The following is a 23,078-nucleotide window of genomic DNA, read 5'->3' on the forward strand; positions in this document are numbered from 1 at the left end:
TGGATTTAATTTATATTTTTCTGGTGATTAGGAATGTTGAGAGTCTTCTTTTATGCCTAGTAGCCATCTATATGTCACCTTGGAGAAGTATCTATTTTGGTCTTTAGCCCACTTTTTAATATTTTTTAATTTTTTAATTAATTCATTTTTGTTACAGATATTTCTCCTTTTCCCCCCATGGACATCCTTCTCCCTATCCCAGCCCTTCCCTCAGAGCATTGTTGTCTATGTCCATTGGTTATGCATATATGCATATAAGTTCTTTGGTTTATATCTTCCCTCCCCACCCCTGCCTCCCTCCTCTGAGGTTTATAAGTCTGAACCCTACTTTTATGTCTGAGTCTATTTTGTTCATCAGCTTATTTTGTTCATTTATATTCCACAAATAAGTGAGATCATGTGATCTTTGTCTTTCCCTGATTGGCTTATTTCACTTAGCATAATACTCTTCAGGTCTCTCCATGTCATCTCAAAGGATAAGAGATCTTTCTTTCTTATAGCTGCATAGTGTTCCATTGTGTATATGTACCACAGCTTTTTTATTCACTCACCTATTGATGGATACTTGGGCTGTTTCCGGATCTTAGCAATTGTAAATAGTGCTGCTATGAACATAGGGGTACATATATTCTTTCTGATTGGTGTTTCAGGCTTCTTAGAATATATTCCTAGAAGTGGGATTACTGGGTCTAATGGCAGTTCCATTTTTAATTTTTTGAGGAAATACTATATTGTTTTCCATAGTGGCTGTACCAGTCTGTATTTCACAGCTAAAACATCCCTCAGCTGCTGTCCCTGGGCTCCCAGTCCACCCTCTCACTCCTCCACAGTTCCTACCAGGCTTGATTTGGTGTCCTCTTTCCATTCCTGGTTATAAGGGCTCTCTCTAGCTGCTTTTTAGTTGGTTGATGATTTACCTTTATTTTAGTTGTAATTCCATTTTGATCTTGGGAGACAGTCTGTGTAGCTTCCATTCACTCTGCTGCCATTTTTTCTCTCCTTCTGCCCACTTTTTAATTGGATTGTTTGGTTATTTGGGAGGGTGTTGAAGTAATTGAGTTTTTTATAAATTTTGGATATTAACCTCTTATTAGGTGCATCATTGGTGAATATCTACTCCCACTCAGTATGTTGTCTTTTCAGTCAATTATTTCTTTTTGCTCTGCAAAGCCTTTTTAGTTTGGTGTAATTCCACTTGTTTTTTGTTTATTTGTTTATTTTCTTTTGTTTTCCTTGCCCAAGGAGATATATTAGAAAAAATATTGCTATGGGAAATGTCAGATTTTACTACCTATGTTCTTCTAGGAGTTTTATGATTTTGAGTCTTACACTTGAGTCTTTAATTCATTTTTAGTTTTTTTCTGCATATGGTATAAAAAGGTGGTCTAGTTTTATTTTATTTTTTGCATGTATCTGTCCAATTTTTCCAAAATCATTTATTGAATAGATTGTCTTTACTCCATTGCATATTCTTGCTTCCTTTGTTATTTATTAATTAACCAACCATATAGGTGTGGGTTTATTTTTGGGCTCTCTGTTCTGTTCTATTGATCTATGTGTCTGTGTTTTATGTCAGTACCATGCTGTTTTGATTACTATATCCTTATAATATAGTTTGATATCAAGTAGCATGATACCTTCAACTTATTTTTGTCTTTCCCAAGATTGATGTGGCTATTTGGGGTCTTTTGTGGCTCTATATAAATTTTTGGATTATTCTAGTTATATGAAAAATACCATTGGTCTTTTGATAGGAATTACATTAAATCTATAGATTGCTTTGGATATTATGGACATTTTAATGATGTTATTTCTTTCTGTCTGTGAGCACAGTATATGCTTCCATTTAGGGACATTATTATTGACAGTATGTTAATTGAGTAAACTTTACCTAAACTAGGAATGAATATGTGACTGACAGTAAAAATAACTTAAAGATATATCACTTAGGAAATCAGCTCAAACATCTTTAAAGTTTATTTTAAACTTTAAAATAAAACTATTAGAAAATAAATACATCTCCATTTCTGTCTCACCCATTTATTAATTAACTTAACACCATTTAACACTGTATGCCTATTCTCTGCTTAAAAAAAAAAATCAAAGTTTTGAAGTAAGCTTTTACCTTTAACAATATTTCTAATCAAAGATTTTAGAAATATTCAGAATATTTCGTCTGTCTTAGAATATTTGGCATGGAAACCATCCACATGGGAAAATTGTTTGGGGAAACTTCAGACCCCATGTCCCTTTGGTGGGGGTAGAACGGTCAGGTAGGTGCTGAGATGAGAGGAACCAGTGTGCCCCTACCACCTGCTTCTACTCCAGAGGGTCTGCATCACCCATAGTAACTCAAGTCACTCTTTTGAGGATGGTCATGCTTTCCACTCTTCTTTGAACTATAACTACCCCTGCCATTGAATTGTTACCAACTTAATGTCAATTAGTTCTCCATGTTTCTTTCAAATTATTGATCATGTGTTTGGGGACAGGAGGTATAACTCACATGCCTACCTTTCCTTACAGCCTTCCTACTGACTCCCCTTCCAGGTTCACAGAAGGTCTGGCTAATCAGTTGCTGGAGCCAGAAACTCTGGTATAACTCTTGATTCCTTTAATTCCTTGTTCATTGCCATCAACAAATCCTATGGGTGCTATGTTCAAATTTTGTCTGAATGTGGTCCACTTTTCTCTATCTCCACTGACACAATCCTCATCTCAGCAACCACCATTTCTCAATTAAACTTTGAAATAACCTCCAGATAGAAATTCTCACTTTCAGCTTCTGTTCTTACCCTGTCCCACTGATACCACACATGGCATCTGGATTATTCTTGTAAAATATAGATAAAATTATGTCATTTCCCTATATAAAGCTTCATTTGATTCCCATTAAACAAGGATAAAATTTAAATTTCTAACTCTGACAACCATGGTTCTACATGGTCTGACCACTTCTTGCCTTTACATTCTCACTCTTTGCTTTTTCTCAATTCCGCTCTATGCTGTGGTCACACTGCCCTCCTCTCAGTGCCCAGAACTGACAAGTTCTTTTTTTCTGCTGTGCAATTCACTCCCTGATAATTGCATGTCTGATTCCTTCTCTGTAATTGGGTCACCTGCTTCCCAAAGAGGACTTCACTGATGATCCTCCCAGATTACTCCCTCTCACTCTACCTGCTCTGTTATATTCATAACACTTACCACAGTCTTTAGTTATCTACATAATGCTTTGTTGTGTGGTTTACTGTCTGTCTCCCTCACCAGACTGTAAGCTCATTTGGAAAGGAGCACATCTGTCTTGTTCTCTGTTTATCACAATCTTAACTTAGCAAAGTAATTTAAGATTGTGACAATACTCATATACTTAATTAATTAGTTGAGCACCAATTAATTTCAATTAATTAACATGGAGGCTTGCACAAAGCAATTCAAAGTATAAAACTAAAGCAACAAAGTATAAAATGTCAGCTTTGGGCCAGAATTTTCTACAAAGAGTTGCTTCTCCCTCCAAATTCTCAGAGCACTTGGCAGGGTCAGAGCGTACCCACATTCTGTCTTGATTGATCTCTCCATGCTAGGAGGAAGAAAAAAGATTTATCTATGGACATGCTTATTTATTTGTTCAATACCTACTATGTGTCAGGATGGTCACAAACTATTATCTAATGAGGATTATTTTTCATTTTCTTGCTTTGCTTTCCAAACCTTTATCTTTATTTTCATCACATGGGTTTGGGGAATAACTGAAATATTGCATTTAAAACTCTTACAGTCAGATGTGATCTTTTTTCCTTTCAGTGTTCTCAGGATCTTGTATTGTCATTTTAAAAATAGTTATACATACCTAGTTTATTTTCTCTAAGTGATTACAACACTGCTCAGGTCCCTCAGTGGGTCCACATTTGTATCCCACCCTGGACCTTGCAAAGTACTCAGAGCAGAACTCATGCTCCTAAAGAAATCTGGACTAGAGGGAGACCCAGAGTGGATGGCTGGGAAAGGAATACTGTGGGTTCCAGAGCAGCTACAGCACTGCGCAGCCTTTCAACATTTTAACAAAGTTGTGCATTTTCTTTGTGTCTTATATTTCTCATGAGTAATGATGTGAGTCTTGACATTTGGGGGCAAATTTTGAGCAACAAAAGTATTGGTTTGCCACAAAATGCTGTTCTTCTCATCACTCTGAATTATTTATTTCTAGAAGGAAAACTGGGGAGTATCAGTTAGAAGAGATAAACTTAACTGGTTCTTACATGAGAAGAGTGTTAGTAATAATCTCTGCAAAAGCAAACTTTAAGTAGATGATATAGGGGTGTGTGTGTGTGTGCGCGCGCGCGTGCTGATTTGGCTTAATGGTGTTTCATTACATGATTTTTTTTATTTTTAAAAAATTTCTTTATTATTGAAAGTATTACAGATGTTCTCCTGATTTTTTCCCCATTGTGCCCCTCCACCCCACTCCCATCTGCCTCCAGGCCTTCACCACACTACTGTCTGTGTCTATGAGTTGTGCGTACATGCTTATATGTTCTTTAGCTAATCTCTTCTTACCCCCCCCCCTTCCCCCTGACCATCTGAAATTTGTCAGTCTGTTCCATGCTTCCATGTCTCTGGATCTATTTTGTTTGCCAGTTATTTTGTTCATTAGATTCCACATATAAGTGAAATCATGTGATACTTTATCTGACTAGCTTATTTAACTTCATAATACTCTCCAGGGTCTTCCATGTTGTCTCAAAGGGTAAGAGCTCCTTCTTTTTTACAGCTGCATAGTATTCTATTGTGTAAAAGTACCACAGCTTTTTATCTACTCATCTATTGATGGGCACTTAGGCTATTCAGTAGATCTCAGCTATTACAAATAGTGCTGCTATGAACATTGGTGTTTCGGGATTGATAGGGTTTATTCCTAGAAATGGGATCACTGGGTCAAATGGCAATTCCATTTTTAATTTTTTGAGGGAACTCCATACTCCTTTTCACAGTGGCTATACCAGTCTGCATTCCCACTAGCAGTGTACCAAAGTACCCTTTTCTCCGCATCCTACTAGCATGTGTTTATTAATTTGTTGATTTGTTGGTAGCCATTCTGGAAGGTGTAAGGTGATACCTCATAGTCATTTCAATTTTCATCTCTCTGATGATTAGTGACATTGAGCATTTTTTTCATATATCTCTTTAACATCTGCATGTCCTTTTTGAAGAAGTGTCTATTTATGTCCTTTGCCCATTTTTAATTGGATTGTCTTCCTTTTGTTAAGTTGTATGAGTTTATATATATATATATATATATATATATATATATATATATGAATATAACCCCTTTTGTTAAGTTGTATGAGTTTATATATATATATATATATATATATATATATATATAGGAATATAACCCCTTATCAAATGTATCATTGGCAAATATGTTCTTCCATACAGTGGAATTCCTATTCATTTGTTGATAGTTTCTTTTGCTGTGCAGAAGCTTTATATTTTTGATGTAGTCCCAGTTGTTTATATAAAGGAAATTAAATAAATTTTCTTTATTTCTCTTGCCCCAGACAATATATTTGTGAAAATTCTGCAACATGAGATGTCTATGATTTAGCTGCCTATGTATTCTTCTAGGATTTTGATTTTACCCATTACATTTAAGTATTTTATCCATTTTTAGTTTATTCTTATGTATGGTGTAGATTTGTGGTCTTGCTTCATTTTATTACATGTAGCTGTCCAATATTCCCAATACCATTTATTGAAGAGACTGTCTTTATTCCATTGTATGTTTTTGCCTCCTTTGTCAAATATTAATTGAGCGTACTGGCGTGGGTCGATTTTTTGGTTCTCTATTCTGTTACATTGATTGGTATGCCAGTTCTTGTGCTAGTATGAGGCTGTTTTGATTACAATGGCTTTGTAGTATAATTTGATATCTGGTATTGTGATCACTTCTACTTTGTTCTTCATTCTCAAGATTGCTGAGGTTATACAGGGTCTTTTTGTTCCAAAGAAATTTTTCAAGTATTCTAGATTAATGAAAGATGCCATTCATATTTTAATAGAGATTGTGTTGATTCTATTGATTGCTTTGGGCAGTTTGGACATTTTAATATAGTTTTATAGTACAGGTCTTTTACCTCTTTGGTTAAATTTAAATTTCTGGATGTTAATTTTGGATCCTGCTACTTTGCCAAATTCATTTATTAAATCTAGGAGGTTTTGATTTCAGTTTTAGAGTTTTCTATGTACAACATCGTGTCATTTGTGAATAATGACAGTTTCACTTCCCCCTTTCCAATGTGGATGCTTTTTATTTTTCCTCTTGTCTGATCACTGTGGCTAAGACTTCCAGTACTATGTTGAATGACAATGGTGAAAGCAGATATCCCTATCTTATTCCTGTTCTTATGGGAAACACCTTAGTTTTAGCCCATTGAGTATGATGTTAGTTGTAGGTTTGTGATACATGGCCTTTATTATATTGAGGTATGATCCCTTTATTCCTACTTTGCCGAGATTTTGTTATCAAAAACAGGTGCTGGATTTTGTCAAATCCTCAGTATCTATTAATATAATCACATTTTTATCTTTCATTTTGTTTATCTGGTGTATCACATTTATTGATTTGTGAATATTGTACCAGTCTTGCATTTCTGGGATAAATCCCATTTGGTCATAATGAACAATCATTTTAATGTATTGCTGGATTTAATTTGCTAATATTTTATTGAGGATTTTGCCATATATGTTCATTATGTTTATGAGAGATATTGGCCTATAATTTTCTTTGTGGTGTCTTTATCTGATTTTGGAATTAGGGTAATACTGGCCTTATAAAAAGACCTTGGAAGTCTTCCTCTTAAATTTTTTGAGGTAATTTGAGGAGGATAGAGGGGATAGATATTAGTTTGTCTTTGAATGTTTGGTAAAATCCCCCTGTTGTATGCTGGTTTTTGTTTTTGTTTAATTACTTCTTCAACTTCATTAGTTGTTATTGGTCTAGTCAGGTTTTCCGATTTTTCCTGATTCAGTTTCAGAAGATTGTATGTTCCTAGGAATTTGCATCAGTTTGTTGGCATGTACTTGTTAGTAATATTTTCTTACAATCTTTTGTATTTCTGTAGTATCAGTTGTTACTTCACCTCTTTCATATCTGATTTTATTTATTTGAGTCCTCTTTGTTTCTTGATTAGTTTAGCTAGAGGTTCATCAATCTTGTTTATCTTTTCAAAGAACCATCTCCTTTCATTGATCATTATTTATTTTAGTCTCTATCTCATTTATTTCCCCTCTGGTCTTTATTATTTTCTTTCTTCTACTTACCCTGGGCTTTCTTGTTGTTCTCTTTTTAATTCTTTTAGTTGTATGATTCTTTTAGTTTATCAGACATTTTTCTTGTTATTTTGAAGTAGGACTGCTTTTGCTGTGTTCCATAGATTTGGGTGGTTGTGTGTTCATTTTTATTTTTTTCCAGGAAGTTTTTTATTTGTTCCTTGATCTCATTGGTAATTTATTCATTGTTTAATAACACAGTATTTAGCCTCCATGTGTTTGAATGTTTTTGAGTGTTTTCATTATAGTTGATTTATAGTTTCATGCTATTGTGATCCAAGAAGATACTTGATATGATTTTGATATTCCTGAACTTATAGAGACTTATTTTGTGTCCTAACATGTGGTCTATATTTGAGAATGTCTCATGTGCAGTTGTCAAGAATGCATATTCTGCAGCTTTGGAGTAGAATGTTCCATAAATATCAATTAAATCCATCTGACCTAGTGTGTAATTTAGGGTCACTGATTCCTTACTCCTGTATTGGGTGCATATATGTTTGCCAGGGTAATATCCTCTCCTTGGCTAGATTCCTTTAGTATTATGTAATGTCCTTCCTTATCTCTTATAATGACCTTTGTTTTGAAGTTTATTTAGTCAGTATTTCTATCCCTGCTTTTTTAAATTTCCATTTGCATGGAAAAAAATATTTCATTCCTTCACTTTTATGCTTTCTGAGTCTTTTGTTCTGATGTATGTCTCTTGTAGATAGCATATATATGGGTCATGTTTTCATACCATTTAGCTACCTATGTCTTTTCATTGGAGCATTTAATTGATTTACATTTAAGGTTATTATTTATAGTTACTTATTTAGTGCCACTTCAATTCTTTATGCCTATATTTCTCTCAATATATATTTCTTATTATTATTACAGCATTCTTTTTAACATTTCTTGTAATGCTGAATTGATGGTAATAAACTCCTTTACTGTCTTTTTGTATGGGAAGGTCTTTATTTCACCTTTTACTTTGTATGATAGCCTTGCTGGATAGAGTAGTCTTCGTTTCAGATGCTTGCTTTGCATTGCCTTTAAAACTTCATGCCATTCCCTTCTGGCCTCTAGTGTTTCTGTTGAGAAATCATCTGACTGCCTTTTGGGAGCTCCTTTATAAGTAACAAATTCATTTTCTTTTACTGCCTTTAAGATTACCTTTGTCTTTTATTTTTAGCATTTTAATTATGGTGTGCTTTGGCATGGGCCTATTTGGGTTCTACTCACTTGGGACTCTCCATGCTTCCTGAACATGGTGACATTTTTCTTCACCAGGAATTTTTATGCCATTACTTCTTCAAACAGGTCCTCTCTCTCTTGCTCACTTTCTTCTCCTTCTGGTACTTTTATCATGTGGCTATTGTTACCTTTCATATTGTCCCATAGTTCCCTTAAACTGTCCTCATGTTTTATCATTGTTTTCCTTTTTTGGTTTTTTGATTACTCTGTCTTCCAACTACTAATCCAATCATCCACTTTCTTTTATCTGCTGGTTATTCCTTCCAGTGTATTCTTTATTTCTACTATGTCATTCTTCATTTCTGTTTGTTTTTCATAGCTTCCATGTTGTTTTTTATGCTGTTGAGTATCTTTATAATCATTACTCTGAGCTCTATATCTGATAAATTGCTTATCTCTATTTTATTTAGCTCTTCTTCTGGAGAATTCTCTTGTTCTTTTATTTGGGATTTGTTTCTTTGTCTCCCCATATTGACTGTCTGTTTGGGTTTGTTTCTATATATGGGTAAATCTGCTAAAACTCCCAGTCTCTGTAGAGTGGTTTTGTAGAGTAGGTGACCTGTGAAATCCAGTGTCACAGTTTCCCTGATCACCAGACCTGGGTGCTTTAATAATGTTCCTTGTTTGTTTTGTGTGGACCTTCTTGTGTATTTGAGTCTTGATTGCTATTGACTCATTTGTGCATGGGCTCAACCTCTAGCCTGGCTGTCAGTGAGGCTCAATCCACAACACATCAAACAGGCTGTTGTGCTGGTGCTTATCACCTGAAACAAACTTTGCCTCAGCAGGCTTTGTAGCCTGCCTTATCTCCCTGTGTATAAACTGCTTGTGAAGCATATCGGATCCTGTCTGTTGATGTCTGAAGCTGGCCCCTGGACTTATTGGTTTGGGGCCACTTTGGAGAGTTTCTGGTGCAGGCCAATGTTAGACACTGTTTGTGACTGACACTGAGTGCTGTGTTTGGAGCTATCTGTGATCTACAACTTGTGGCTCCCACTGCTGGGGCTGGATGTGTATGGAAAGGACCAAGCTGCCTACCAATGTCCACTTTTACTCACTCCAGGCCCAAGAGAAGGTCAAGCAAAGACTCAAAACATCTTGAGATCTGCCTCTGCCTGCAGGCTGATTGTTAGTCTCAGTTAATTAATATGCCTTTGTCTGTAGTCCTCGGGAAAGTGTAAACTCCACAGGGTGGGGTAAGAGAGTTTCCAATGTGTGAGGCTATTGCTTTCCCCAAGGCTAAAGCTGCATTGTTGAGAAAACTCTGCCTGAGAAAGATGACTTCTGCAGCATAGGGAAATGACTCAGCACATGGATCCTGGCAGCTGTCCTCTCAGTTCTCTCCCCAGAACCACCAACCCCAGACTCTCCTCATGCAGTTCTAGTCCCCTCTTCCCTCCCTCTACTGGAGCCCAAGGTAACTGGATACAAGTGAAATTTAGTACATTGGCACTTTAAGAGGGTGTCTGTGTTTCTGTCTGTCTCTCCCTGCCAGACAGAGCCCCTAGCGCTTTTCAGCCAGATGCTATGTGGGCACTTTTCCTGGTTTTGTTGCTTTAGGCTGTGGAGCCTAGCTTGGGTTTGGTCCCCAGACTTCTCAGGAGGAACCTCCCATAATTGAGATATTCCTCTAGAACTTTAGCTGCTGCCTGTGGGGCCCCAGCCAGCCCTCTTAGGCCTCCACACTTCCTACCAGTCTTCATGTGGACTTTTATTTACATCCTTGGTTATAAGTGTTGTCTCCAGCTAGTTGTTTAATTCAAGATATTTCTAGATTTTAGTTGTAATTCCAGTTTGGTGTTGTGAGAAAGTTAGTGTAGTTTCCACTTAATCTGCCTCCATCTTCCGTTATATGATTTTTTAAAATAATAAATTTTAAAGAAGAAAACTTTAAAGTCAATGGTCAATCCAGTTTGTCTAATCTCCATTGTTGTTAATTTGCCTTTCAGATTATTTTGAGATTATTTCTATAGACTGTTGCAATCTGTAACTTGCTGATGTGAGCTGAAAGTTTTTATTTATTTTTAATTGTTTTCTTTATCTTAAATTTTTGAGAAGACACTGGTTAATAAAATTATACAGGTTTCAGGTGCACAGTTTCACAACACATTATCTGTATACTGTATTGTGTGTTCACCATGCTAAGTCTAGTCTCCTTCCATTACCATTTATCCTCCCTATACCCTCTTCCATCTCCCTCAACCCAACCTTCCCTGGCAATCACCATACTGTTGTCCATATCCATGAGTTGTTTCTCTCTTTTTTTCTTTTTTACTCAATATCCCCCCCGCCCCCATCTAGCTCCCAACCCTCCCAAATTGACAGCCCTCAATTTGCTCTCTATGTATGATTCTTTTGCATGTTAGTTCATTTTGTTCATTTGATTCCACATATAAGTGAAATCATATGGTACTTATCTCTCTCTGACTGGCTTGTTTTTACTTAGCATAATGCTTTCCAGGTCCATCCATGCTGTTGCAAAGGGTAAAATTTCCTTCTTTTTTACAGCCAAGTAGTAGTATTCATTGTGTAACTGTACAACAGCTTTTTTATCCATTCATCTCCTGACAGCTAGATTTGTTCCAAATCTTGACTATTGAAAATGGGTGCATATATTCTTTCAAATAAGTGTTTCAGGTTTCTTTGAATAAATTCCCAGAAGTGGAATTTAAGGAAGTTTCATTTTTAATTTTTGAGGTAACTCCATAATGCTTTCCACAGTGGCTGCTCCAATATGCATTCCCACCAACAGTGCATAAGGGTTCCCTTTTCTATACATCCTTGCCAACACTTGTTTGTTGATTTATCCTAGAAGAAAACATAGGCAGTAGAAACTCAGACATTCTTGGTAGTAGTATTTTTTTTTTCTGATATATGTCCTCAGGCAAGGAAAACAAAAGAAAAAATAAACAAGTGGGACTACATCAAACTAAAAACTTTTGCACCACAAAGGAAACCATCAAGAAAATGAAAAGACAACCCACCGAATGGGAGAAAATATTTACTGATACATCTGATAATGGGTTAATATTGAAAATTTATAAAGAACTTATAAAACTCAACAGCAAAAGAACAATCAATTAAATAATGGACACTTCTCCAAAGAGAACATATAGATGCTCAATAGACATATGAAAAGATGCTCAGTGTCACAAATCATCAGAGAGATGAAAATTAAAACCACAATGAGATATCACTTACACATGTTAGAATAGCTGTCATAAATAAATTGACCTCAAAGTTTCTAATGTTTCTGATGCAGCCATCCCCAGACCTAGTCAATCAGAATCTCTAGGAGGCAGGAAATTCTGTGTGGGGTGATTCTAGGATAGTTTTTTGTTTTGTTTTGTTTTTTTGTTTTTTTTAAGCTCCACAGATCCTGCCATTCTAGTTAATCTAACAGGTTACTGTCTGCTAATTCAATCCTTTATTAAACTTCTATTACTCTATAGAAGGTGATCGAGAGCATATATGTACATACTTTTCCAAATGAACTAAATAGTGTATCATTGAAGCTACTCTTAAAAGTTTGGAAAAATAATCTTCCTAAAACAAATGTAGCAACAAAATAAAATATTTGCTTTATCTGTACAAGCTATCACATTATGCTTACATAATATACATGACACCACAGAAACAAGTGACTTTCTCTCTCTAACTTCGTGCTTCCATGGAGACTCTGTGGATGGCATTTATCTCCTGCAGTAAGTCACAACACTTGCCTTTCCTGCCTTTGGATCTTCTGTTGAAATTAACCCATTCTGGTAAGATAAATTGTTAACTTTTAATAATAAACAACTCCTGAAGAATTCACTTTAGAAAAATATCCTCTTTGCCTCCCAGATCTTTTGACTTATTATTTGTGACTTTGATACACTTCCACTGAAATGTTTTCAATAGCTTGGTTTTAACCATGCAGAAGAAGAAAATGAATTTGGCTGCATGAAAAGCTCTAAGATCTGAAACCTAAAGGAGGCTACACAGGTAAATTACTTCAATATATTTTTAAATTAAGGAAGTCTGCCTTGGATACGAGTCAAACAAAATATTTTAGACTCTGCCTCCTTAATTGAATGTAGACTCAATGGCCCAGTGGTGGCAGATGTTAGCCAGCATGTGGATTCTAGGCTGGTTGCTTCAGAGTCACCCATGGCAGCTCTTTATCCCTGCAGATCCTAGATTTAATCCCAGAATTTCTGATTTAGGAAATTTGGGATGAAGTTTGGTAATCTGTCCTCTTAAAGATTTCCAGTGATCCTTAGTGTTTATTCCAACCCAGGTTGAACCTTTTAGTGCTTGGAGATAAAGAAATATAGATGTTTAGATTCTACCAAAAGTAATTCATTGCGTCTTCTCTATCCAAATTTGAGTGGAAATGGCTGCTAATGCTGTGACTGTTGGGGGTGGGGCCGTCGGGGAGGCAGTGCGATAAGATGCAGGGGCTTCTCTGCATTGAGATCTGATCTAGTTCAGAGAACAGTCTGAATTGCATGCAGCTGAGTCCATACCACTTGGACTTCCTCTCATGAAATGAAAGATGCTCATAATAGATGTGGGCACATTTTGAAGTCAAAAACTTTTAAAGAAGGCAAGTTAAAGAATTATATTTCTTCAACTAAGTTTTAGATTTAGACATGGACAGTAACCATGTGTAATACTTTATGTGGCTTTTTAAACTGTAAAAGGTTCTCTTGGTCTTTAATTTCTAAAATAGCTCAGGAACCAGGGGAACTAAATCAGTACTTATAGCTACTCCTTAGCTTCAAGGCCAGAATCAAGTTGTGTTTGAATGCAGGGGCAGATTACAACTGTGACAAGCAAGGCGGCTTGTTAGTAAATACGCTGGAGTGAGCCGATGCTCTGCCAGAGCGGCATTGTTTATACTTCACTAGATGAATCGCTTAGGGGAAGAAAGCCTGCCTGTTAATAAGCCAGCCTGATGTGACTAATGGCAGTTTTGGCCCCAGCCTGGACAGTAGGGGCTCACAGAGTCAAACACATCTCACTTTCAGCTCTCACTGGGATTGAAAGGTTTAGAAAGGGTTTCCAACTGAGCACCTCAGGGATTTTGGTACAAAAATGCTGAAAAACCTCAAGTACAGTGGTTTGTTTATAAAAATCACAGGAGCCCTAGTCCTGCCTAAGAGAGGTCAGGGGAATGCATTTGTTTAACCTCACAAAAGTTCTTGACCAGAGATTTTTTTATTCAATTTAATCTACATCCGTAGCAATTCTATAATTGAATAATAAGTTTTTATTATGAAAGTTATGAGTGTATTTCTAACAGTCACCCAAGCAGCTCTAGCTGTGTTCTCTCTCTCTCTGTCTCCTTTTTCAAGTACAGTGACTGGAGGTTTTGGCAAAACTCCTTCAAGGAGGACTTTTAATGTACCGCTCACCTGCTGTGAAGGAATATTAAGCAGCAGAAGCCCCATGAGCAGATCCTTTATGTGTGGATGGTGGTGTGGGTGCCATTGCAACAGTGTCACCGATTGACCCCCTTCTGCCCCCATAACTCTGCTTGGTAAAGACAAGCAGGTGGAAGGAAGAACTGATATGTGAGCTGGGGCCTTAGGAGCCAAGAAGGAAACAGCACAGCCCAAAGAAAAGAGCCTGTGGATTCTGGGTTCCCAACATGATTGCTGCATGTGATGTTTCTTGGAAAACAGATGAGGATAAGGTTGAAGAGACAGACTAATTCCAGGGTATGGTGGCACTTCTGTAATATCATCAGACCCCTGACTTTAAAAACCATCCATTAGCCAGTGAACTTCGACTAGACATCTCCTGTTTGTGCCTCTCTTCAGCACTCCAGATTGCTATGCTAGCTGCCCACTGACACCTCCAACAGGAGTGCCTGAAAGGTATCTCAGAGTTGAGTTTCCCCAACCCACTCCACTTCATTTTTGTCCCCATCTCATCAATAAAAACAAAAATATTGGAACTATATTTGATTCTGCTCTATTGCTCTGTCCTCCACATCAATTTAACAGCTAGTCCTGCTGACTAGAACTCCAAGAGACACACTGCAAAGACACAAACTTCTCTTCAGCTCTACCCCTGCCCCAACCACAGCAGTATAACCTGGCTATGGTTTCCCTTCGCATCACCTTATGAAATAAATTATACTCTTCATTAGGTGAAGTGGCTGGCAATCAAAACCCTGCTAAAGTGGATGGGTTCAAGAGAAATTAAGTGTGGGGGGAGTAGCGAACTCTTAGAGAGTTTTTCTTTGCAAGGCAAATGTGGGTTGAAAGGAATGTGTTTTTCTAAGGAGAGATGGTGAGGCATATTTGTTTGTTGAGAAAGGGAGAAAGGAGCACAAGGTAATTCATAGGAGAGGGGAAGATGATGGGAACCATCCTCTCTGGTGTCCCAGCATGTGCAGTTCATCCACAGCCACAGGAGGGAGGGACCTGAGTGTCTGCTCCACAGGTGTGCTTTAATTTTATTTTTAAAATATAGTTGGTATATCGGTTATATTAGTCTCAGATGTACGATATAGTGATTTGACATTCTTATACCTTACAATGTGATTATCCCACTAATTCTAGTAATCACCTGTCATTGTGCAAATTTATCACAGTATTATTAACTATATTCCCATTCACCTGTTCACCCATCACCTACCCACTGCCTTCTGATAACCGTCCCTTTGGTCTCTGTTTTTAGGAGTCTGTTTTTGCTTTGTTTGTTCATTTGTTTTTGGTGTTTTTTTTTTTAAGATTTTACATATAAGTGAAACCATATAATATTTGTCTTTCTCTGCCTGATTTATTTCACCTAACATAATACCCTCTAGATCCACCCATGTAGTCACAAAAGGCAAGATTTCATTATTTTTTATTACTGTGTAATATTCAATTATGCTTATGTGTATGTGTGTGTGTGTGTGTGTATGCATATCATATGTATATATGTATCACATCTTCTTTATTTATCATCTATCGATTGACATTAGTTAGCTTCCATATCTGGGCTATTGTAAATAATGCTACAGTGAATATATGGGTACATACATTCTTTTGAATTAGTGTTCTTATTTTCCTTGGATAAATATCCAGAAGTAGAATTGCTGGTGGGCTGTAAATAAGTGAGCAGATGAACTGGCCCAAATTCACCCCAGTTCTCTCAGTGAAGTAGGAAGTGGGTTATCAGCTGACAACGGGAAGGATAAGGAGGAAGAAAAAGAAGTAGGTCTGGGGACATGTGCCTTCTTTCTGAACACACCGTGGACCTTGACCAGCTTTTCTCTCTGCCTGGAATGCTGTTACGTAAGACTACCCACATGGCTGGTGACTTTGTGACATTCAGACTTTAGCTTAAGTGTCACCTCCTCAGAGAGGCTCCCCCTGACCTCAGAATCTAAAATAGCTACCATAACACTCACAGTCAGGTCACCCCATTTTAATAATCTGATTAGTACTTACCACTGTGAGATATTTAGCTTCTTTATTTTTTACTTATGTATATGTTTATTGCTGTATCTTTTACTACAGATAACTAGCATTTTTCTTTATTGTTGAAAGTATTACAAGTGTCCCTCTTTTTTCCTCTTTGACCCCTTCTTCCTGCTCCCACCCCTCTCTTGCCCACATTAGTCTGTATCCGTTGGTTGTGCATATATTCATATAAGTTCTTTGGTTTATCCCTTCCCATCCCTCCCACCCCTATCTCTCTGAAATTTGTTAGTCTGTTCCTCATCTCCATGACTCTGAATCTCTTGTAGTCAACAGTTTATTTTGCTCATTATGTTCCATAAATAAGTGAGATCATGTGCTACTTTTCTTTCTCTGACTGGCTTATTTTGCTTAGCATAATACTCTCCAGGTCCCTCCATGTCATCTGAAAGAGTAAGAGGTCTCTCTTTCTTATAGCTGCATAGTATTCCATTGTGTATATGTACCACAGCTTTTTTACCCTCTCATCTACTGATGGGCACTTGGGCTGTTTCCAGATCTCAGCAATTGTAAATAGTGCTTCTATGAACATAGAGGTGCATATATTCTTCCTGATTGGTGTTTCAGGTTTCTTAGGATATATTCCTAGAAGTGGAATCACTGGGTCAAATGGCAGTTCCATTTTTAGTTTTTGAGGAATCTTCACACTGTTTTCCATGTGGCTGTAGCGGTCTTTATTAACACCAGCAGTGTACTAGAGTCCCCCTTTCTCCACACCATCGCAAGCACTTATGTGATGATTTGTTGATGGCAGCCATTCTGGCAGGTGTGAGGTGATATCTCATTGTCATTTTAATGTGCATGTTTCTGATTATAGAGATACTAGTATTATTTACAATAGCCACACTAGACCTTGAACAGTTAGAAAAGTCTTAATGAATAAGTATGAAAAATCCTGTTCTTCAGGGAAAAATACAAATGTTTCATGATGGAATACAGTAGAACCCAATTTGGATGTATACACTTGAATAGGCCTGGAATTATATCTGTGCATGTGCATGCATGTGTATGTGTGTGCATGTGTGTGTAGGGCAGTAGGGTGCATTAGCAGCCAACTTAAGTCACAAGGTATCTGTACTCTTCTAGGCAAAGAGAAATCTCTAAGTCCTCAAGTCTACTCAGCATTTACTTGAATTTTGTACCAACCTTCCCATGCCTGCCTGGCACGAGTGAATTTGGACATAGAGGTTTAGATACCATTAGTAAATATTATGTAAATATCTAAACATATTGTATCAAGAAAGACCTTTAGAATGGGTAAATGGCAAGGCCAGGCTCTATTCAAAAACCCTGCTGGCTCCACAGCCAGAGTCTTAAGCAAATCTGGATAAAAACAGGAAGTCTGTCAGTCTAGGGGCAAATGCACACACAGTTTCATAGGACTAAAACAGCCTCCTTTTGTCTTAAGGTGAAGGTTTATATTATAATTCCTCTACAAAACCCCTAGGGAAAAAGTCTAATTTTCAATAAAATGTCCTGTGTAATCTTCAAAAATAAAACAAACAAAAAAAGACCCCGGTATAACTAGTTTAAAATAGTACATAGAAATATATGTGTGCTCTGTACATGTTTTCTTCCCTAAATCTCTAATGAATGTACTGGGGTACTGAATTGTCCATAACTAAACCGGTATATCATTCCCTAAAAGAATAAAGTAAGAAGTGACTGTATATTTAGCCAAGCCAGCCAAGACCACTCATTCTCCCATAGTCAAGAAATACTAAAATAGTGAACAAAGAGAAACTTTAGGAATAAAAAGGATTTTCTAAGCAGTGCTTTGGCCCACCCTTTCAGTTAAAGCCATGGACACTTACACCTCCCATCACCTTGCTAGCAAATTCTGTAAATTTGAGGAACCAAACCCAGACTGATGAAAGCTAAGTTTATTAATAGATGTTTCAGACAGTTTCTTATTCCACTCACAAAAAGTGAGCTCATGCAGGTAAGATGATGTGCTATTAGAGGCCCTATGATTAGTGATGTTTCCTGTTTACTTCCACAGGAAAGATTAGAGTTCCTCAGGAACTAGCAGAGACCTGGGGGGACTTAAGTGGTTGTCCTTTTTTTTTCAGATTTGTAAAATCACCTCATTGACTGACCCATAAATTACAAACCATATAATCTGCTGGGTAGATAGAAAGAGTTCTAGACAACAGCATTTTCTGTTTTGCTTTATTTTTATTTTTATTTTTATTTAGGCTGGAGGAGAAAAAATAGATTCAGAAGAGGCGCTGATCTATGAAGAGGAATTAGACGAAGGAGATGGTGTTGAAGGCGAGATGGAAGAAAGCACAAAATTAAAAATCTTCCGCAGGCTTGCCTTCGTGGCTTCCAAGCTTAAGGAGTTTATTGGCAACATGATAACCACCGCTGGAAAAGTAGTTGTGACAATTTTACTGGGTTCATCAGGTGAGAGTTTCCAGTACTGGGTGGAGCAAATGACACTTTGGGGAATATGAAAGATGGCCAAAGAGAAAATAAAGAAGAAAATAATTCTGTTCCATGACATCAATATAATAACTGTAGCTTTTGTAAAAGAGGCCACACGTACAAACCACACAGTCACAAATAACTTTTCCTGTGCAGTTCTAGTTTTAATAATTTTAGATGGAGTCTGTTAACTTCTACAAAGCAATCTTTTTCCATATCTGTTAAGTGATGTCATTTTCTATACGTAGGATCAGAAAAACAACTGTTTTCTTCCTCAGAGCCTATGAGTGGTGACCTGCTACAATGAACAATTTTAATGTAGCCATCCAGAGCTATACAGGTGCATTCTGAGAGCATGTCTGTTAACATTGATTTGTTAGTAATTGTAATTTAACTTTCCAGGATTTACTGTTTTCCTTCCTAAATTAGAGTGTAATCTTCCAGCACAGAGACACTCCCTTCCTTTAAATCTTGGCTACAGACAACATAATTAGGTTATCTCAGTCTTTTCCCCCTTTCCATTTCACTGTGCACCATTGCTCCAGATCTACCATTTATTCAGTATTGCCTTGATGACATTTCACAAGATGAAACAACAGTTTTTTATTTTTATTTTTTTAATTAATTACTTTTTTATTACAGATGTTTCCTTTTTCCTTCATTGACACCCTCCTCCCCACTTCTCCTACCCCCACCTTCACCGCACTGTTGTCTGTGTCCACTGATTATGCATATATGTAAATAAATTCTTTGGTTTATCTCTTCCCATCCCCACCCTTCAACCCCCTTCCCTCTGATGTCTTTCAGTCTGTTGCCTACAACATTTTTTAATAGGAAAATAAAAAGTGGAAAAATAAATGGAATTTCTCAAGATATATAACCCAATATTTTAATGAAGAGTCATTTCAAAATGCCTCCCTGAAAAGTTTTTAAATGCTTGTAAAGGACTTACCTCATTTTACATTTTCTTTTTTGGTAACATGCAAATTAAATTTTATCGGGTGGTACAATATTCTAGCAAGACTTTAACTGCCACAGAATCTAATATTATTATGAATTCTAGTTAACTAAAAAAAAAAAAAAAGGTAAATCATTATTTTTAAAATAGTATCAGGGAAAGTTGGAATGGACATGCAGTACTCCTGAAAATTTTTAGGGAGAACTAGAAGATGGAAACGGGCAAACAAATATACTGAATTCTACTGGTATGAAAATGAGATGTTTACTTAGTTTAAATACCAGAGATAGAATTTCCTCTTCATCTGGTATTTCCCCATATTTATAAATATCACTTTATGTGTGACTTTTTATAATAAAATTAGCATTAATACTGATTTTATAAATAAAATATTACAATTTTAAAAATCTGATCAACCAGGCTGGTGTGGCTCAGTGGTTGAGCATTGACCATGCACCAAGAGGTTGCCAGTTTGATTCCCGGTCAGGTCACATGCCCAGGCTGTGGTCCTGATCCCCAGTGGGGGGCATGCTGGAGGTGGCCAATTGATGTTCTCTCTCATCGATATTTCTATCTCTCTCCCTCTCCCTTCCTCTCTCTCATCAATACCTAAAAACCCATGGAGGAAATATATATAATCTCTAGTACTTGCAATTACTGAGTGGTAAATGATTTTAATAATTGTATTTCTTCTTCCTTAGGTATGATGCTGCCATCTTTGACCTCATCTGTCTACTTTTTTGTATTTTTGGGTCTATGCACCTGGTGGTCCTGGTGCCGGACATTTGATCCATTGCTGTTCAGCTGTCTCTGTGTTCTCCTGGCTATTTTCACTGCGGGACACTTGATTGGACTTTATTTATACCAGTTCCAATTCTTTCAAGAAGCAGTTCCACCCAGTGACTACTATGCAAGGTAAGAGAAGAGAAATCATTATGACATTTGAAAGGGAGGTGATCCTGCCTTTATGATCTTATTTGAATTTGCAGGGGTTCTTCTTGATGCCATTGATGTGTAAGCAAAGGGTTGATGGGGATGGGGAAACAATCTAGTGCTTTAAATTTTTTGAATGACATAGTCTAGAAAATAGTAGATGGTCCATTCAGATGGAGGTGCTGCTGGGACAGGAAAGAGGTAAGCTGCTATTTGTAGCAAGTGGGACAGGTACATAGTCTCAGCTATGGAATGAGATCCAGGAAGAAGATTTCATACCAAAGAGTAATGACAATGTGTTAAAACATCCAGCAGGAAGGAACTCTCATGGGCCAAGTAGAGGACATATTGAGAATCAATCAATCAATCAATGATTCTAAAATTTTTTAAATAAAAATATATGAGTTCATGCTGAGAGAAAGAGAGATCTAATTTGCTTCAAATAAAGATGACTACTACACACACTCCTTACTGTGAAATGGGGATTAAAGATAAAGAATCCAGCATTTACTTTGACTTTTTGGAGAAACTCTAGGCCATTCTCAGTTAATGAGGGAAAACGCCTCTTTACAGAGTAACACCAGCTAATGAAAGGGAAATTTTTGTTCATTCTTAGTTGCATGATTGTATTGTTGGTTTATAGGAAAATGTCATTATTTTAGGAAATACACAGTGAATTATTTAGGGATGAAGTGTCATGATTTCTGCAACTTTCTACTGGTTGAACAACAAACATGGGAGAGAGAGAGAGAAAGAGAGAGAGAGAGAATTATTTAAACTAGGTGATTATCATTAGATTATTCATTGTCCTATTTTAAATGTTCTTTTTGTATGGAAAAGTTCATAATTAAAAGTTACAGAAAAGAGAAAAGGGAACAGAAAGGTCAGAGAGAATGTATGTCAGGGTGAGGAGAAAATGGTGCCAGGATTCTTCTGTCTGATGTCTCTGGGAAGTGAAATAGGCACCTAAGTGAAATAAGTCGGATAGAGATAAACAAATGCTATATATATATCACACATGTGGAATCTAAACAAAAAAGACAAACTCCTAGGAGCAGAGAGTAGAATGTGATTGCCAGGGTGCTGGGGTAGGGAAATAAGGAGAAGCTGGTGAGAGAGTACAGTTCAGTTAAGAGATAAGTAAGTTCTGAAGATCTAATGTACAGCAGAGTCACTATAGTTAGTAATAATGTATTATATACTTGAAATTTGCTAAAAGAGTGTATCAAACATTCTCATACACAAAAGAGCTATGTAAGGTGGTGATTGATGTTAATTACCTTGATTGAGGTAATCATTTCACAACATATACTTACACCAAACCATCAAGTGGTTCACGTTAAATATATTATGATTTTATGTGTCAATTGGCCTTCAGTAGAGAACCTCCTATAATGGTGCAGATTTTTGTTATACACATATTTGTTTTAGGCAGGAGTAAATAAGTTTCAATATAGACATAGTACTAGAATAAATGAATCCTTTGATTTAGGTGTTTAATTTTTGGTTTAGTAATAGAACACACAGAAGTAAATATTTTGTGCTAATGACATTTAGAGGATCATTTAATTGGAAATGTAAACATATTTTTCTATAGGGCAGTAGTCCTGACCCTCACCCCACCCCAGTTGGAGGATCTTTTTTACCATCTAGAGACTGATGATAAGAAATACAAAGAAAATTTTAGAATCACCTTGAAAACATTTTTCTATAAAGGGTCAGTTAGTAAATATTTTATGACTTTTCAGGCCTATGGCCTTTGTCATGGTTCTTTCAAAAAGCCTTCGTAGTATAAAAGCAGCCATGGATAAAATTTCAAAGAATGAGTGTGGCTGTGTTCCAGTAGAACTTTGTTTGTGAACACCAACATTTTAATTTCCTGTTATTTTTACGTTTCGTGAAATATTACTTTTCTTTTAATTTTTTTTAGCCACTTAAAAATGTAAAAAACATTATGAGCTCACATGCTGTACCCAAAAAGGTGGTAAATCAGACCAGGCTAGGCAACCTATGGTGTAGATCATTTCAATCCTAATCGTGCGATAACTTATATTTCTTTTTCATTTGGATTGTCACAAATTTATAATTATAGTATAACTTTTTATAGATATTGTGTAGATAAACCCTTTAAATAGTTTAAAAGTTCCATTACTATAATCTCTTAGAGTAAGTCATTGGAAGTTAGGTTGCTTAGCAGGGTATAGATAGTTTGAGCAACCCAATGCAATGTTGTAGATTCTTTCCCCTATTACCTATGTGGTAGTCCTAGAAAGCTTGGAAATTTACATTTTTAAGCAATAATTTTTATAAGGCATAATTTCCGTGCATTGTTATTAAACCTAAATTCTGAGTTGGAAGAAAATGTGTAAAAAAATTTCTTGTGTGAATGTTTATCACAAATTTTATATCCATAGATCCTCCAGCCTATGTCCAGCATCAGATATGGCTGACCGCTTAAACTAATCCAAGCCACTTTTATCGTCTCATAAACTTTCAGATAGGCTCTCTGATATGAATTATCATTATTTTTAGAAAAAATGAATTGACTTGTTTGTCATTAGTATAATATGTGTTAGTTGGTGATTATTTGGAAAAATAAAATGAAGAATAAAGAAAACAATTTTTTTAAATGTAATTCTAACTCCCAGAAATAAACACTTTATTTTTTGTCTATATTCTTCCAGTATTTTTCTTATGCATATGTGTTTTTAAAAACAGACTTTGAATCATAA

General features: G+C 36.4%; 1 protein-coding gene across 1 annotated transcript in view; it reads left to right on the forward strand.

The window, feature by feature from the left end:
• The window catches only part of PIEZO2 (piezo type mechanosensitive ion channel component 2), a 586,652-nt gene that overhangs the window by 355,440 nt on the left and 208,134 nt on the right, over positions 1-23,078 (forward strand). The window contains exons 6-7 of the mRNA XM_036245071.1: positions 18,224-18,434; positions 20,115-20,328. Of these exons, the coding sequence (XP_036100964.1) occupies positions 18,224-18,434; positions 20,115-20,328 (425 nt within the window). The remainder of the gene's footprint in view (positions 1-18,223; positions 18,435-20,114; positions 20,329-23,078) is intronic.

This window comes from Molossus molossus, unplaced genomic scaffold (genome assembly GCF_014108415.1).
Source record: "Molossus molossus isolate mMolMol1 unplaced genomic scaffold, mMolMol1.p scaffold_m16_p_6, whole genome shotgun sequence".
Taxonomy (NCBI): domain Eukaryota; kingdom Metazoa; phylum Chordata; class Mammalia; order Chiroptera; family Molossidae; genus Molossus; species Molossus molossus.